This window comes from Dreissena polymorpha, chromosome 2, assembly GCF_020536995.1.
Source record: "Dreissena polymorpha isolate Duluth1 chromosome 2, UMN_Dpol_1.0, whole genome shotgun sequence".
NCBI classification, from domain to species: domain Eukaryota; kingdom Metazoa; phylum Mollusca; class Bivalvia; order Myida; family Dreissenidae; genus Dreissena; species Dreissena polymorpha.
This window is the reverse complement of record NC_068356.1, coordinates 150,538,388-150,556,370: the sequence shown is the minus strand read 5'-3', so window position 1 is coordinate 150,556,370 and position 17,983 is coordinate 150,538,388. Positions and strand designations below refer to the sequence as shown.

The following is a 17,983-nucleotide window of genomic DNA, read 5'->3' as shown; positions in this document are numbered from 1 at the left end:
TGCGTAAAGTTACGTCCCAGATTAGCCATTGCAGTCCGCACTCCGCACAGACTAATCAAGGACGACACTTTCCGCCTAAACTGGATTTTTCTAAAAAGATTCTATCTTTAAACGATAGATACCATAAAAGAAAAAAGTGTCGTCCATGATTAGCCTATACATCAAACCAACTATACATCATACCAAATATACACCGAACCAACTATACATCATACCAACTATACATCGTCCCAACTATACATCGTACCAACTATACATCGAGCCAACTATTCATCGTACCAACTATACATCGTGCCAAATATACATCATACCAACTATACATTGTACCAACTATACATTGTATCAACTATACATGTACCAACTATACATCGAACCAACTATACATTGTACCAAATATACATCAAACCCACTATACATCGAACATACTATACATCGAACCAATTATACACCAAACCAACTATACATCATACCAACTATACATCGTACCAACTATACATAGTACCAACTATACATCGAACCAACTATACATCGTTCGAATCATACACCGAACCAACTATACATCGAACCAACTATACATCGTACCAACTATACATCGTACCAACTATACATCGAACCAACAATACATTGTTCCAACTACACATCGTACCAACTATACATAGTACCAACTGTACATCGAATCAACTATACATCGTTCAAATCATACAATGAGCCAACTATACATCTTACCAACTATGTATCGTACCAACTATGCATCGAACCAACTAAACATCGTTCAAATCATACACCGAACCAACTATGCATCATACCAATTATACATCGTACCAACTATACATCGAACCAACTATACATCGTTCGAATCATACACCTAACCAACTTTACATCGAACCAACTATACATCGTACCAACTATACATCGAACCAACTATACATCATACCAACTATACATCGAGCCAACTATTCATCGTACCAGCTATACATCGTGCCAAATATACATCGTACCAACTATACATTGTATCAACTATACATTGTATCAACTATACATGTACCAACTATACATCGAACCAACTATACATTGTACCAAATATACATCAAACCAACTATACATCGAACATACTATACATCGTACCAACTATACATCGAACAAAATAAACATCATACCAACTATACATTGTGCCAACTATACATCGAACCAACTATACATTGAACCAATTATACATCGAACCAACTATATGTCGAACCAACTATATGTCGAATCAACTATACATAGAACCAGCTTTACATAATACCCAATAAGTTTATTTTCCTAATTAACCTTATTGCCATCCAGTCATGTACGTTGCCTGTATTTAAATAAGATGAGATGTAGTGAGATATCATCATAAAACAAGACTTAAGTTTATCGTAAGCTTTTGAATATCTCTGGTATCTGAAAGGTAAGGAAAACATATGGGTGCAAACGGCAGAATGGTGGAACCACAGATTCTTCTCACCACATTATGATACGAACGATATAAGCGAACGGGTCATGTTTGAATTAATTTCATTTTTCGTCTAATTCGGCCACATTAAACCCGTTTACATTAAACTAGTTTCATATCAATCGCGTTTTTCGTTTATGGTAGGGAGAAATAAGGATAACATGCCAATACTTCAAAACTTATTACATACAACTAGATGTTAAATAGAGGGTATGAAAATATACAATAAATCAATTCGTTTTCAATAATGTGTATTTATTCAAATATATGCATAAGTATGTAATATAAAGGATTTTTGTTGACATAAACAAATACGTGTGCAATAAATACAAAGTCTAGTCTGCGCGCATCAACGCCCCAGTGAACATTGCGTTAAAGGGTTTCATTAAGCGTATTTTCAGACTTGTTATATTAAATGTGTTAATTTTTATATTAATTAGATACAAATACATGAAAAAGAAAGGATATTTATTGCATATGTATATATTTATATAACATGAATAATACAAAGTCTAGTCTGCCCGCATCAACGCACCGGTGAACATCGTGGAGGCGTTATGGTCGACGTACTGCCAGCCGCCGCATGACAAGTCCACGTGGTCCCCCACGTCACAGTGGAGGAACGCGGAAGCAGACGCCGACTGCCAGCCGCTATCGCCGCCATTGGTGAGGGCGTACACCTGTCATATGAATAAAGAGCGTGACTTATCAAATGAAAAAAAACAACATTGAGGGCCACTTGGCAAAACAAACGTGGCAGAAAATTCAGCATGGTACGGCACATATATAGTTTGGGAGCTGCGTGGCTGGTTACTGTTATGCCATTCGGCCACAATCGAGGATTTCTATTTTTAATTTGATACATTATATTTCCACTTCCTATTTAAAGAAATGTTCCTCCGTCGAACTCACCAAAGAGATTGACTGACCGTTTGGGTACTATTTGTAATTTGATGATAATTACGACCACAACAACAACAAAATTATTAAGCTCTAAAGAATACAAAGGTTTTGCATATACGCAATAAAAATCATTTTCGTAGCAACATGCTGCGTACCAAAATATTATGGACTGTGAGAAAACAGACATGAAACTGAAATCTGTCCTATGTAACATGTATTGATTGATGTTTGTTTTTCGTTTCAAACAATTGCTTTAAACGTTTGGAATGATACATTCCTTTCTACTTGGCAAAATTGACAGTTTTGGTTTCCAGAAATTACAAAAAAGAGCGATTCTTTAACAATCAAAGCAAGAATGAAATCATAAGCCATGTTGATATAATTTACTAAATATGTTTACTTGGATGGAACACTAAGTGCGCATTCATACAACTGTGAAGATAATACAACTGTATGTCTGTAAACAGTAAACAGCTTTCATAATAAAGGTCATATGTGCAAACATGGTGAAATAGTAGATAAACATACAATTTACATGCCGTAGCGTCTTGAAGAAAAAATGATGTTTTCCTTGTGAATTTAGAGTAGTATGTTTAACAATCTGTGTCTGCAAATAAATCTATCGCCAGTAAATATGAAAAAAACTGTCAACATCAAAGTATAAGTACCCAGTTTATTGTGTAATGATCTTTTGGAGTAAGATAGTGCATTATAACCGGTAAACACCAGCTTGTTTTACTGGTGCATTTATATAATTTGTTGTTCATAGAGTTATTAATAAGCTGCCTGTGACATATCGGTCGTTGATAAATGTTCATAACTGATAACCATATACAGCGTGATTTTTTTTAATTGAAAATAAATCATGTTAATTAATCGATATTATTTCGATAAAACTGCACACTGTGTCATTTCGAATGCACACATAATGAAATATGGATGATATTACTTAGCGCTTGTTTTCCTTCAAATGGTGACCTTACAGCTAAAGATAAGCGCGTGCATTGTGTACTCTGATTAAAAATTGGCAGCAGAATTGCATTGTTTTGAAGTGGTTGCACAATTTTTTTATCAGGAACAATAGACCGCGAAAGAAAATTGATACCCAGCGAAACCCCGGTATGTATGAAATAGCTCAATTGCAGACACGTTTGTTGAACTTTCCGCTTTTATGGACTTTTTTGTTTAAAAGCAGTCTCTTCTAAACGAAAATCCAGTATAGGCGGAAAGTGTCGTCCCTGTGCGGACAAGCAGTAAGCCCAGCTTTCTCAGAACGCGGTTCATACCATAATGTTGCGGTTCTGACGCACGAAGCACTGTGTGGTAGCGTTTTTGGAGATGAACGCTACGTAGAACTCGTACATGCCGGCGACGGGAGTCACGAACTGCCCCGTGCGCTGATCGTAGGCATGGCCCTGATTAACGACGACGACGGAGAACATTGGCACGTTCTCCTGGAACAGATATCCCGTCGGCGTCGTCACTGTGAAGAAGATTGCGGGCTGGGTTCCAGAGGGCACTGAAAGATCATCATCATCATCATCATCATCATCATCATCATCATCATCATCATCATCATCATCATCATCATCATCATCATTATCATCATCATTATCATCATCATCATCATCATCATCTTCATCATCATCATCATCATCATCATCATCATCATCATCATCATAATCATCATCATCATCATCATCATAATCATCATCATCATCTACATTATCGTCATCATCGTCAACATCATCATCAGCAGCAGCAGCATTATAATCCCCCTCCTGCTTCTCCTTGCATCGTCATTATCATCATCATCACCAATTCTCCCAGGTTACCAATCCCCATGGTCAAGTTCATCACCTTTATAATTATGTAGATCTTTCTTCTCGAAGCAACTATTAACGACCTGAATATCTGTTCATTCAAACAGAAACTACAGTTCACGTGAACATGAGTATACCCTGACAAGTAGTTGTTGAGCAGGAGCTGTATTCCTTACTGTCGCCTGAACATGACCTGCCAAACAAAGAAGGGGCGGGGTTATCGCACGTTCTCGACCTGGACCTTATTCCGCCGTTGCAGGTTACGGAGCATGCTCCCCAGGCTTGCCAGTCTGACCACGCGCCATCTACAGAACACAATGTAATAACAGTAAACTAAGTCGCGATTAACATTGGTCAATTTAAGTCACAATCCAGAAATGTTGACAAACGAACGCTATCACGAAAATCCGTTCCTATGCATATATATATATATATATATATATATATATATATATATATATATATATATATATATATATATATATATATATATAACGAACACGACTTACAACCAACATCTTGAAAAAGGGGACATGATAAGGTTTTGATACAATTTTTATCGTAAAAATAACCAACACGAGTATTTCAAGTTTCAACAGACAGAATTTTTTATTGCTGTTTTTGCGGCCAGATCTTTCAAAGTTTATTATGTATTATACATTAGCTTGGTAACGGCGAGATTGACACCAAACTTGTATAGAACCAAACAATGAATGTATTCCCACATGTAACCTATGATATTACTCCTTACTTTCGAACCGTCGATGAATATGAATAAAAGTGAATAAGCTTTTAAGATATTTATTGTATATTCATATTTATTTTGTCGAAATCCATACAAAAAATCATCGAGACTTCATAAAAAAAAGGTTTACGTCAGACATGCGTTAAAGTTCCTACACCATATACACCAACAAAGATAACAATTATTCAAATATAGCGTGTTACTAAGAACTTATGGCAATACAAGACATATTATATATAGACTTATGTAGAGCTGCTTATTTTAAAAAGTCATGACATTGGAACGTTAAATATCCAGATCGGGTTATAATCTTTAATCAGTCCGCACAGGCTAATCAGGGACGACACTTTCCGCCTAAACTAACTTCCTTGTAACACAAAATGACATGCAAGCCGAAAGTGGCGTTCAGATGATCAATCCCCGGCTAATCTGGGAAGACACTTTAAGGTCATGCATTAAGCCACGTTTTCCAGCGAAGCGGCTTATTTATAGAAGATTATTGACATTTTTGTTGTGCATTGATTTGGACCTAGAAATGTCTGGTGCGCATGGATTATACACAGTCGATAGTCGATACCTGGCCAAAAATAAACCAGGATAAGAAGCAGAACAATTTTCTATACTGAAACATACGTTTCGTTCTCATAAAAAGAAGCATATGCATTTTTCTATAAAAAAAATTGTTTAAATGAATTAAACAGAATATTTCGGAATATAACATAGTGCAATATTTTTTTAGGCAAACATGGCGCCAGAATTCCATCCGTCCATAATGTCACACTTTAGACGCACTGTCCATCGTGCTAAATCCCTCTGTCAGTTTCTGATCAGAATTGTCATTACGGACATTTGTCATCGATGCTTACCTATTATTTTATAACTGAACGACTTCATTTAAAACCATAATATATTAATTAGCCTCGCTATGTGAAAAGGAGGTTTAATGCATATGCTTAACGTGTCGTCCCTGAATATTATCAGAGATGACAATTTCGCGTTTATGATATTTTCCGTTCAGAGATGGTTTCCTTTAAGCAAAAATCATGCTAAGGCGGAAAGTGTCGTCCTGATTAGCATATGCGGACTGCACAGGCTAATATGTGACGACATTTTACGCACGTGCATACACCCCCCCCCCTTTTCACAGAGCGAGGCCCAGCCATTTCTCAAGACCTAAACCGTTACCCTGACAACCCTGTGTGAAGCAAGCTTTATATTCGGACGGACTGCCAAAGCAATGGTCGCCGCCATAGTTAGGGTACGGGTTGTTACACATCCGGGTCCTTGAAGCTAACCCAAGACCACAGGACACTGCGCATGCGCCCCACAACGTCCAGGTCGACCATTCACCGGGAACTGAAATTACACCATAGCGTTGTCAAAACTTCTTAAGAGGCACGGGGGCTTGGCTGACATTCTAGTATACCCTTTTCTACATCCTATTTCTTGGCATCATTATCATCATAATCATCATCATAAACATCATCATCATGATCATCAAAACCATCATCACCATCATTAATGTCCTCTCCTTTGTCTGCTTGTATAACACCTTTATCTCGTATTGGCATGTATAGGGTAAATATTTTTAGTCTTCATATGTTCCGCGTGGATGTTTTTTCAAAAAGCTTTATAATTGTTAAGTAGAAATAGCACGTACAAATAAAGTATTGAATTAATCAATACTATGTGTAGTGTGCTGTTTTATGTTCAATTTATATGAATATTTGATTATGTGAGAGCATATAATGTGAGAGTTTTGTATTACCGCAAATATTGTGAATTTACTGGCGATCGACGACCAGCAAATACATAGGGGATATTTGTTGGATTCGGTAGAATATCGCTTTTAATTCACTTGTGATCATAGAATATAATATTTTGCACCACTTGTGAAAATATATTTTTGTATGATCACGAGTAAATTAAAATCGATATTCCACAGAATCCAACAATTTTTATTTTTCTTTTTTGCTTTTTTTCACTTTGTATTTATACGGGCAAAAGCCCGCGAAGCGGGCGTTGACCGTTTATTTGTATCAATTTTCTGAAATACAGAGAGACATTACCTTATAGGCTATCAAGTCAAATAATTCCTGTCGTCATCTATTTTCGCGATGGAAAATCAAAGACCGCTGGAGCAACATAGGCACTTGGACGAACGCTACATGACGCGTAGATGCATTCCTCAATAAAAAATACGACAAGAAATTTATTATTTTGTAGGTAATGGTACTCTATCTCCTTGCATTATATGATTTTCTACGATCAAAATACGTCTGTTTGCCTACCTGTGTGACACTTCCTGTTTCCCATAATGCATTGCAAATTGAAAATTGCTCTAGATGTTGTTAACAAAATCTTAAAAAAGATAACCCGTCTAAATTATTTGCGTACTTCCCGTTAACAATATCGAATATGATTAGTTTTGAATTAACTTCTTCAATGAACCCAATATTCTATAGTTAATATTTTCCCTTTTCATAAATAAACAATTGTTTAAAAGTTTAATTTGTTCACAACATGAACGGCCGCGTTTCTTTCGTCGACAACTATACATGTCTGTGTGACGCCACTGCTTTCGTCAATACGTCATTAAGAAGTGAAAATTGAAACTGACATACTCTGGTGGATGTTTACATTGTTGAAATTTAATAAATTAATGGAATGCACTCGATTGGTAAGTGATTATTCAATTAAAATATTGCGTTTGGTTACATAAAACATCAATCTATAATTATATTGCTAAAGATTACCTTTGATAGCATGAGAACTGTTTTCGGCACATACAAAATATCGCCGATTTTAAATTTAAGGTCATTATGATTATTATTCAGTCAAACTAATGGAACATAAAATTTATCATTTTATTAAGTTTTGGAGTTATTTCTTGAGTATATTCTACGTGATTATTCTAAAGACCCTTTCTTTTGTGATGTATTAAGTTACGTTGTGATTGTAAACAATATTGCATCTCCGACTCATACTCGATCATTTTCGTACCAAACTGTTTCAAACTGTAAAAAATCAAACTGTGCTTACATACACATTGGAAATAGACTAATTCATATGTACATTTTATGGATTCTCTTTGATTTTCTTTTAGAAGCTGCTCTGTCAAATGCTGGACTTTACACATTCCATGCAGCTTTCTGCTGAGCAAAACTGACTGCGTGCTTTGTACTCAACAAGGAAGCAATTCTTGACCTATAAAGCTTGACCGGGACTGAAACAGTAGCAATTGTGACTCTGTAATGTTCAACGTAAGTGGACTGTAAAGAAACTGCAATTATTGTGAAGATACTCTGTATGTCTGTAAGCAAAAAGAATATACAGCATAACATATATCAGGTGTGAAAACAATGTGAAAGAATAGTGAAATTAACAATTTGCAATCAGGCATGTCAAATGAATTGTTGATATTAAAAATGATAGTTCCCAGGCAGCTCTAGACGTTTTTTTCTGTATTTCTATTACTAGTATTATTTCATAAATCTCTGTTTAGAGACCATTGTGTTGTCTCATTGTGTGATGATGACTTTGAGTAATACATTGTACATTAAACAATATCTACTGAGTGGTTTTAAGTATCAGATTTCTTGTTTATTATATAAATGAATGTTAATTTTTGCTTTAATATAAATGTGCATAATGCAGTGCTAGTAGCACACATTGCAATATTTTTATTACAAAAGAGTGTGTTGTACACTTGAACTATACCTATAATTAATAATCCTTGCCTAAAAATTCATTTGACACACCTGAGACCATGTTGTGTATTACCATTATTATTTTGCACATTATGCTGACACTTTGAAAAAATTGCAAATAAGCGAAAAGCAGAAGTTTAGTCTTGTCAACTGTCTCTGATTAATTTTTTGAAGACCATATAAGAAGCGAAAGTTTAGGATACGGTATTCATTTTGTTTGATGACTGCTTGTTATTATTTCTTCATAGAAGGCGTACTGGATGAGTGGAGTATTTTTGTTGGTTCTACATCTTTGATGAAGTCAACTAATTGACATTTAGTGCCATGACTGAGCGTGTTTTTGAACTAACAAACGCGTGGTAGGAACTTATCCGAATATATGCAAACTCATAACAGTGTGTCTAATGCTATATGTGTTGAGTGCACAGAGACAAGGGCGAGAAGATAAGGGTATAAATGAATATGCTGAATGTGTTATTTTGTTTAATAGCTTGAACATACAAAAACTTGACTTTAATCAATTGGGATGTACATGCAGTTTAATAATCGGGTTGTTATTTTATAATCATATTCATGTGGAAACTGCCTCTTTCACATGCAATACGCAGCTGCTGTCTATATGTTTAATGCCACATTCCATAATGACTGAATATCTTTACTTTCAAAACATGAAAATGAATTAAATGAAATGAAAATAAACGAAATAATGAAATTAAATTCAGGTGAAAAATATTTGATTATATTTTATTTAAATATAGTTTGGTAAATTATTTACTGGTAAAACAATTCTTGTTGATTACAGTAAATTCGTGATAATAAGTATGTTGTTGTTTATTTTTTGTCTCACACATAAAGTGACAGGTACACTCATATATTTAGTGTTAAGCTTATGATGTGGGTCTTCATCATAAATCTAAATTTGTGCCACTGGTATTTTCTCCTTAGCACCAACCTAGTAATGTTCAATCTGTGTATGCCATAAGCGATAGTTTTTACCAACTGTTAATTCCTGAGGATTCAGAAAAATACGATAAGTTAACCACATTTCATGACATTAGCTATTTCTGGTCTGTGTAATTTTGCGCAGTGAATGAGGTCTATGCACTTCTTTCAAGATAGATGCAAACACTCCCGCAAGCATTGTTGCATTTATATGTTTATTAACATTAATTAAGTACAAACAGTTTTTCAATTACATATGCAGGGGATACAGTTTCGATGTCGATGATTTAGACATGGGACCAAAATAATGAAGTACGGCACCTTTCTTTTTATGCTTAAGTTAAATAAAATCGTTTTAGAAATAATCTCGCCCTAAAACATAAATGGCATCCCTGCATATGGAAAACATCAATAAAACACAGTTTCGCGAGATTTTTTTTTTTAATTCTATCATTGTTTTTAAAAGTAAAAAAAAAATGAAATACATGTTTCAGAGTTTGAAAACAGTACAATGGGTTACTATACATAAAGCATAGCTTCATAAACTTGTTTAAGATTAAAACAAATTATATTTTATTGCTTTGCTAAATTACATATTGTTTTATAAAGAAATTGAATGTTTTGTTGCATGATAATGTGCAGACATATATTACCCGTGTTATCTTTAACAAACATCAAATAAGCTTTTGCCCGTAAATTAGGTAGCACCTATTATCATATAATTGTAAAAGCGTTTAACTGAAGACTTTCGATGGAAAAATGACGTTAATTCGTTAACACAATGACGTCATTTTACAGCAAATAATTGAACAATATCGATAATTTTTATTTTTACCTGCCAAATTTTACATCTAGATATATCACATCTTGTTAACCTTTAAGCTAGAATTTACTAGGATTAAACTACCACATACTTGGACAGGGCACCCCGGTACAGTTGTCAAACTCGGCCCTGTTTCCTGGACACTCGAGGCCCCCGTGGGCAGGGGCGGGGTCGGTGCACTCCCTGAGTCGGATGCGCTGACTACGCCCGCACGTACGCTCACAGAGCGACCACTCTCCCCAGGAGCTCCAACCGCCGTCCACTAAGAAATGAATATAAATGGGCTGTGCTCTGTGAAATGGGGGTTTAATGCATGTGCGTAATGTGTCGTCCCAGATAAGCCTGTGCGGTTTGCAGAGGCTAATCAGGGACGACACTTTCCCTTTAAATGATATTTTCTGTTTAAAGAAAGTCTCTTCTTAGCAAAATCCAATTTGGGCGGAAAGTGTCGTCCCTGATTAGCCTGTGTGGACTGCACAGGCTAATCTGGGACGAAACTTTACGCACATGCATTAAACCCCCATTTCACAGAGCACGGCCTAAATACAAATAAAATAATTATCTACAATACGAGAACAAAACGATGTTTCTTTAATACTTATGTACGTATGCATGCTGATTTAAAAAATAAGAATACAATCTTAAATACAAGATAGAACTTATCTTTCTTCCATACTTGTGCCCTTATGCATACTAATATTGATAACGCGTGTTAAATACTAATTTAGTTTTAGAGGCGGTTTATTTATTTCGACTGTTGTCATGTGTCATATTATTCGTTCAATCTATTTTCCTGATGACACATACTGCTAAGGAAACCATTCTTAATATTTGTAGAAATGAATGAAGAGATGAAACTCATCAAGATGACGTTCACAGACTGCCGATATACGCTTTATTTAACAACATTGAACTATAGAGATGAAACTCAACAAGATGAAGTCCATAGACTGATGGTGTACGATTTATGTAACAACATTGAACTATAGCAATATTTATTCAATTGCATATTATCTCGCCAATTTACGCGCGATGGCAAGAGGAAAAAAAGAAGTTCTAATATTTTTCTGGTGTTGGCTTTTACTCTGTATTTAGTAATATACGTTAGTAAATTCGTTTTTTCAGTTGCTTAACATACAATTTTTTCATATTTCAAAATTAACATGACGGAAAGTATGCCTTAATGTAATTGTTATATTAAATGGACACGATCATGGATAAATCGAATTACTAAATTTTTATTAAAAACATTAATTAAATTCCGTTTTTCTGCAGTAAATGCTACTTAAACAGGTGCACGTTTTAATACACACACTTAAACAATTTAATAACTGAAAGAATATCACCCGATAAACGCAGTATCGTATGCCAAGTAAATCTATCGATGATACATGGAAGTGTTACCTGTTCATTTATTTCATCAATATATGTTATTATAGGCTCTGTTCGGAGTAATGAATCAGTATCCAATATTACTAATCTCGTAACGATTTACTTCGGGTTTGGTCCATAACAGCGACTGTCAAAACATAATTGCATTCTACGGGAGCTGAACTTAAATATCTCATTGTGAATTCCGTACACATTGCTATATGCCATTTTCGTCTATTTTTTTTAAAGTTTATTCTTGTTTTACTTTGCTTTTTGGTTCAAATGCTTACATCAATCAATTTAGAACATGTAATGAGAAGCTTCAATTCATGCCAAAATATCTGAAAATGTCCTGTTAAGCCTGTGTAGTGTTATAGAAAACATTATAATATGTTTTATGCAAAAAGCACGTACGTAAAAATTGTGAACAAACATGACAATAGATTTATGCTATTGCACACGTAAATTGTATATACGATGAATAGCTACATAGTTATGACATTTTGATAAATGGATAATATATACGTCGAACAATCAACAACGTTAAAAAACCGCTCCTACCTAGGTCGCACAGTCCGCACCACTTCCGGCATACGGACTTGGCGTGGTGGATGTCCGTACAGATGTTGAACGTGGCGCTGACGAGCTCGCAGTTAAACCCCGGACTGTCCTGGCATGCATCTGTACCGGAACCGGCTGAAATTATAACGTGGATAACTAGGAAGCGGGAGTCCCAATCCGTACCGGAACCGGCTGAAATTATAACGTGGATAAATAGGAAGAGGGAGTTGCAGCGGAAAACTGAGTCGTTTGAAGGTGAGGAAAGCACCGAAACGCTACCAAAGGAACGCACTTTCGTTTATGTTGAGTTCCAGCGGGAAACTACATCCTCCTAAAGTAACCTAACACGCTATTGAAATTCGGGTTTGAATTAAATCAGTACGCACTGCTGTTTTGCAACCCACATTAATAACAACCTAAACTCGGTGTTCAACTCTAAACTCCGAATCGAAACGCACTATGGTGTTTAACACCATGTTTATCATAGAAACGCATTTAAATGTCAACCGACCATGGTTATCGAATACCAAAAAGCGTTCGATGTTTGGTATTACCTGTTAACACACTCAAGCATGTATAAGTAATACATCCATGTAGGGTAATTAATTGTACGAAACACACGCAACACAGGGAAGCATTCACTCATTTTATTTAAGTCGCTATTTAAAACTTTGATACATTTAATATTTCATTTCACATTGTACAAGGCATACTGTCTGGACGGACGACTTACGAGAGGACCCGTAGCTGCAAGTAATAACTCCGAAATGACTTACAATTTAACTGCTCAATGAACGTCCTTGTACACAATATGAAGTTGTTTTTATGCTATAATTGTCTTCTTCTTTTCCATCACTGAGATGGACACGACGGCTCCCTGCACAAAGACAGCCCTGAGATGGACACGACGGCTCCCTGCACAAAGACAGCCGTGTGCTGCAGGTATTTCTGACTGCCGTAGATCTTCCCTTGCACAATGGTCCCCTCAGCCCGTATGGCAATAATTGGAGTGGACGGCTTTGCAAAGCCGTTATGCCCAGTTTGGGCCAGTGCATCCGTCTTCAGCGGTGGTTTATTTTCCGAGTTTTCCTTCTCGTAGGAGATTTTCCGCCCAAGGCTTTCGAGCGTCACCCAGCCCTTTAAGGAGGTAACATTTCTGATGGAATAGCTCTTCGGGTTTTAGAGACACTTAAATCACCAAACCCTTAAGGAATCAACCATGTGGTATATACTATACTCGTATAATAAAGCTTAGACAGTCATGCACGAACATGTGTCACCAAATACATTGAACGAGTCCATTCTTATCGACTCTATAAGAAAATAAGCACGAAGAGTTCTTATTATCAAAAAGGTTATGCAAAAACTTCCGTTGTCGTGAGATACGAACACGTTAACGGAGTGACCCTTTAGTCCCAAACTGACCTCTCGTCAGGTTTGATGTATGCATATATTAAATGATTTATGATACATGTGTGTGGCTATGTCGAGTTGCGATTGTCGATTCGTTATTATGTTATACTTTCTCATTTAGTAACGGTAGCCTTGATCTTTACGGTGCCTGCATAGCAAAACAGACAATAAAACAATTATGATACAAACTTGTCGCGAAAGAGTACATTCATGCATAGTTTAAATAGTGCACTTTTCTATCTCCTAGTCACTTGGTTATTAGCTAAGGTAGTCTTTCAGAGTATGAGGCTATTACTAGGTCAGGTAAAATCAAGCTACTGTCAGCGATTCCGTCTTCTAGCTGGTAACAGTGCGTAACTCTTAATATGAACCTATTCACTGAACGGATGATAAAGGCTAATACGGACCAGACAATTTACATATTTATAAGAATCACTCACGTTTTACAAACACCCAATAATTTGTTTAGCCAGTTATCGACATCGTCAAAGGAGACAATTCATGTTCTAACATACACTATGGGAAACTTCAGCCGCAAAAACTGCAGGAAAATAGTATCATAGCATCACAAAATATCAACATAATCGCTTACACTTTGCAAACTATAGTTTAAATTATAAATATCATATACAAACTGTATATTCAAATATATTCTTACACGGCGCGCGCAAATTAACATACACAACAGAAAAAAGGGGGATTCCGTAATAATTTTAGGCGATACCAACACATTTTCAAGCACGCGCTTAAAACAAACAATCAAGCCGATACATTTCCCTCCATGTAAAAATCGCATGCTTTATCAATGACTATACAAACACAATGAGCCCCTTTAAATTTCTAGCACAATCGATATAAACTTTTCAAAATATGTCAATCCAAAATATGAGCACACAGTCAGAAAAAAATGGTTTGATGTACGTCATGCCCTTATAGATCTAAACTATATCTATCTAGAGCAATACCAGTGCTGTTTTCTCTTTTATTTGAAATTCGCTTAATGCTAGAGACAATAATGCTTCGGACATGACGTTGGCTACACATTAAAATTGACCGTGTACCCAGGACCATACGTGTATACTCATGGGCGGTTGTTACACTATGTGTCCCCATCATAATGTATTAAAGGATGAGGTCGTATTATGATCATTTCCGAATAAATTCAAAGCGCTGTAGGCGCTGAAGGCCTGGGGCTTGGTTTAGTGTGACGTAAAATGCATTTACGATGTTTTGTCCGAATTTATCCCTTTGTCCGAATTTATACGGATTGACCCTACCGCTTGAGTGCAGAAGCTCATAAACTGTAAGACAAGACAATAGTTGTGTATATACTACAGTGTACATAGACGGTTGAGGACAACACGATACTGGTTCAGGGAACGATAACCTTTTGTTCAACTGAACAGATCTGGTAGAGGTTCGTCTACATAGGCGTTGAAGATTTACAACAACAACAACATGGCCGCAAAAAAACTGTTATTGTTGGCGTCAAATAAATCACTTTCAATAGCCTAAAAAAGCTTTCTATAACATAATTAACAGATCAGAAAAACACATATACTTCCTTTGTAATTTTTATACAAAAGAAAATCCACTTGCGCCCAAGTCTCACTTTTGCCGGTAGAGCCCCGGTCCATCTAACGGTCGACCGGCGAGGACCGGGAGGATTCGTAGATTTTTTTTTAACGCGGTCACACTATTTCCCGGTGCCGCCCCGTTTGAAGCCGGTCAACAGCCCGGCAGAGTCCCGGTCAACCCGGACTGGCTACGGTTTATCCCGGTGAAGCCCCAAAAGAGCCCCGGTTGTCGCCGGTAGTGACCCGGTGAAAGCCGGCAGCGTTCCGGCATAGCCCCGGTTGTCACAGGTAGTGCGCCGGTTGAGCCCCAGTGAAAGCCGGCAGAGCCCCGGTATACCGTAACACCGCCGGCTCTCACCGTGTCTAAACCGGCATCAGACCCCGGCAGAGCTACGGCAACGCCCCGGTTTTACCCCGGTCGTCGCCGGTAATGCCCCGGCCGAGCCCCGTTGAATGCCGGTGGCGTTCTGGCAGAGCGCCTGCTGTCGTATACACCGTAGCTGTACCGGGACTCAAACGGCATTCACCAGGGCGTTGCCGTAGCTCTGCCGGTGTCTGTATGGGTCCCGGTGGAGCTACGGTGCCGTCCCGGTTGTTCCCGGTGCCGCGCCGGTCGTTGCCGGTCCTTCCCGGTGACTCCCGGTTCATCCCGGAGGTATTAAACATTTTAATACTTTCTCGGTGGAGCCCCGGTTTTCCCCGGTTCATCCCGGTCGTCCCCGATGGAGCCCCGGTTCATCCCGGTAGAGACTCGGTTCATCTCGGTAGATCCCGGATCACGCAAAAGGGCTCCGCCGGCATTATAGTGAGACTGGGCCTTTACCATGATAAAGAACGGTGTACAGATTGTGTACGTTGTCTCACGTAAACCTTTTCGCGCTCGATTTGCGCGCTCGATCTGCGCAGTGAAATATCATATCCGGTAAATTCGTATATTTCCGAGAATGATCATGAATATTTGTTTTTTTTTTTCATTTTCTTTTTTCTTTAACGCAAAATAAAATGACCATATCTTAAAATATGTTTATAAATACCTAATGTAATGCCTTCAAAAATTTATTAAAAAAAAATTCTTCTTACTGTATCCGTAGACACTCGTATCTTTTCGGCCTAGACCGTCAAGTGAGGAACTTATTCTCGCATGAATATGCAAACTATAATAAAAGCGTAACTAATGCTTAGCAATTTTGTTTCAATAATATTTTTACACGTTTTATGACACTGTCATGTTATATAGTGATGTTCTGTATTTACAAGGCGGGTTATTGAGATCTGCAAAGAACTTCTTTGATTGCGCATGAATTACCGCCAAGTGGTAAATCGGACTTTGGGGAATTCATTCATTCGTGGGTTTTGGCAGCCAGCCAATTCTGACTGACTCAGAAATTTGTATCATTGCTATGGCCTTAGGGCTACGCCCCAGGCCAAAAACACAATGCAGTAATTAGTGTTGGTTTGTGATAATTTAAGTGCAAACCAAGCAAACTATCACCCCAAATTAAAATATCGGTTACATTTCGTTTGTAACGTATTTGGTGATACACTGTATTTGGAAACTACGTGTATTATAATTCTGTTATTAAATGGCGGCGCTTGACGGACGGACAGAAATATAAGGATAAAAATGCAAAAATGGGAGAGGCGTATAAATGTTTTGTAAACGTATTCAAATATTCTATAACTTTAGTATTTAAGTCATTTATCTGGCCTTATTTCTTTCTCCCAAAATATGATATAAAGTAAAAGCAACATAAGGCCTTATCACCTAAGGACATAACTCACTGCTGTGTGCTCTGCTACATAATTGCTTGTTGCAATAATTCACGGAGCAGCATTGGTCGCAATCTACAGCCGGATCCGCAAAGTTCAGACTCGAGCTCGACACCTCGCGGCCTATGATGCCGGCAGATGGCTGAACGCATTGCTGAAGATATAGACCGTACCAGAATGTTAAAAGTCAGATATTTTAACACATAGATGTCATAAATAAATTTAAGCGGGGTATTTTTAACGCTATTTAGTCACATGTTTCAAATGGGGCAGAAGTTTGGTTGCATTCTTTACGATCAAGCGGTGCTTCTTTCGTCGCAATTAATAGTGCACAAATTACATTTTTAGACGACGCAGACGATGGACAAGTGAATGTGCAAAATTGCAGTGAACACTTACATGGACAGAAACTTTAACGTAGAGTCAGTACGATTTAGCGGTGGAATATCTGTTCATTTTAAAACATGTTTAACAAATCATTTAACCATTGTTAGCAAAAACAAACATGGTATTGTATGGATAAAGCTACACAAATCTTTTTTGCAAACAATATAGACGTTTACATTGGTCATGCATATCGATTAGGATGCTATTTGACATTTGTAGATGACTTTGACTTTTTTTAGGGAAATTGAATCTGATGTGTTAAAGTGTGATAATCTAGCAATATCATTCATTACAAGAAACTTAAACTATAGAACCTCTAACGAATATGATTGTATAAGTTTTAACACGTATTTAGACAACTGTCAACCAAAAAAAGTAAATGATTATTATCTACAACGAAACAGTACAGATACGTTGTTTGATGCTGCTCGTACAATTCTTTTACAACTTTGTCAAATCACTGGCTTTTTAATTGGAAACG

At 37.0% G+C, this 17,983-nt stretch overlaps 1 protein-coding gene across 1 annotated transcript in view; it reads right to left on the bottom strand.

Moving 5' to 3' along the window:
- Positions 1 to 1,931: 1,931 nt before the first annotated feature.
- Positions 1,932 to 17,983, bottom strand: part of LOC127869428 (coadhesin-like) — a 30,699-nt gene continuing 14,647 nt past the window's right edge. Inside the window, exons 4-10 of the mRNA XM_052412007.1 lie at positions 17,128 to 17,269; positions 12,356 to 12,490; positions 10,515 to 10,685; positions 6,134 to 6,304; positions 4,341 to 4,508; positions 3,667 to 3,899; positions 1,932 to 2,157 (exon numbers count right to left, since the gene is read on the bottom strand). Of these exons, the coding sequence (XP_052267967.1) occupies positions 1,990 to 2,157; positions 3,667 to 3,899; positions 4,341 to 4,508; positions 6,134 to 6,304; positions 10,515 to 10,685; positions 12,356 to 12,490; positions 17,128 to 17,269 (1,188 nt within the window). The 3' untranslated portion in view covers positions 1,932 to 1,989. The remainder of the gene's footprint in view (positions 2,158 to 3,666; positions 3,900 to 4,340; positions 4,509 to 6,133; positions 6,305 to 10,514; positions 10,686 to 12,355; positions 12,491 to 17,127; positions 17,270 to 17,983) is intronic.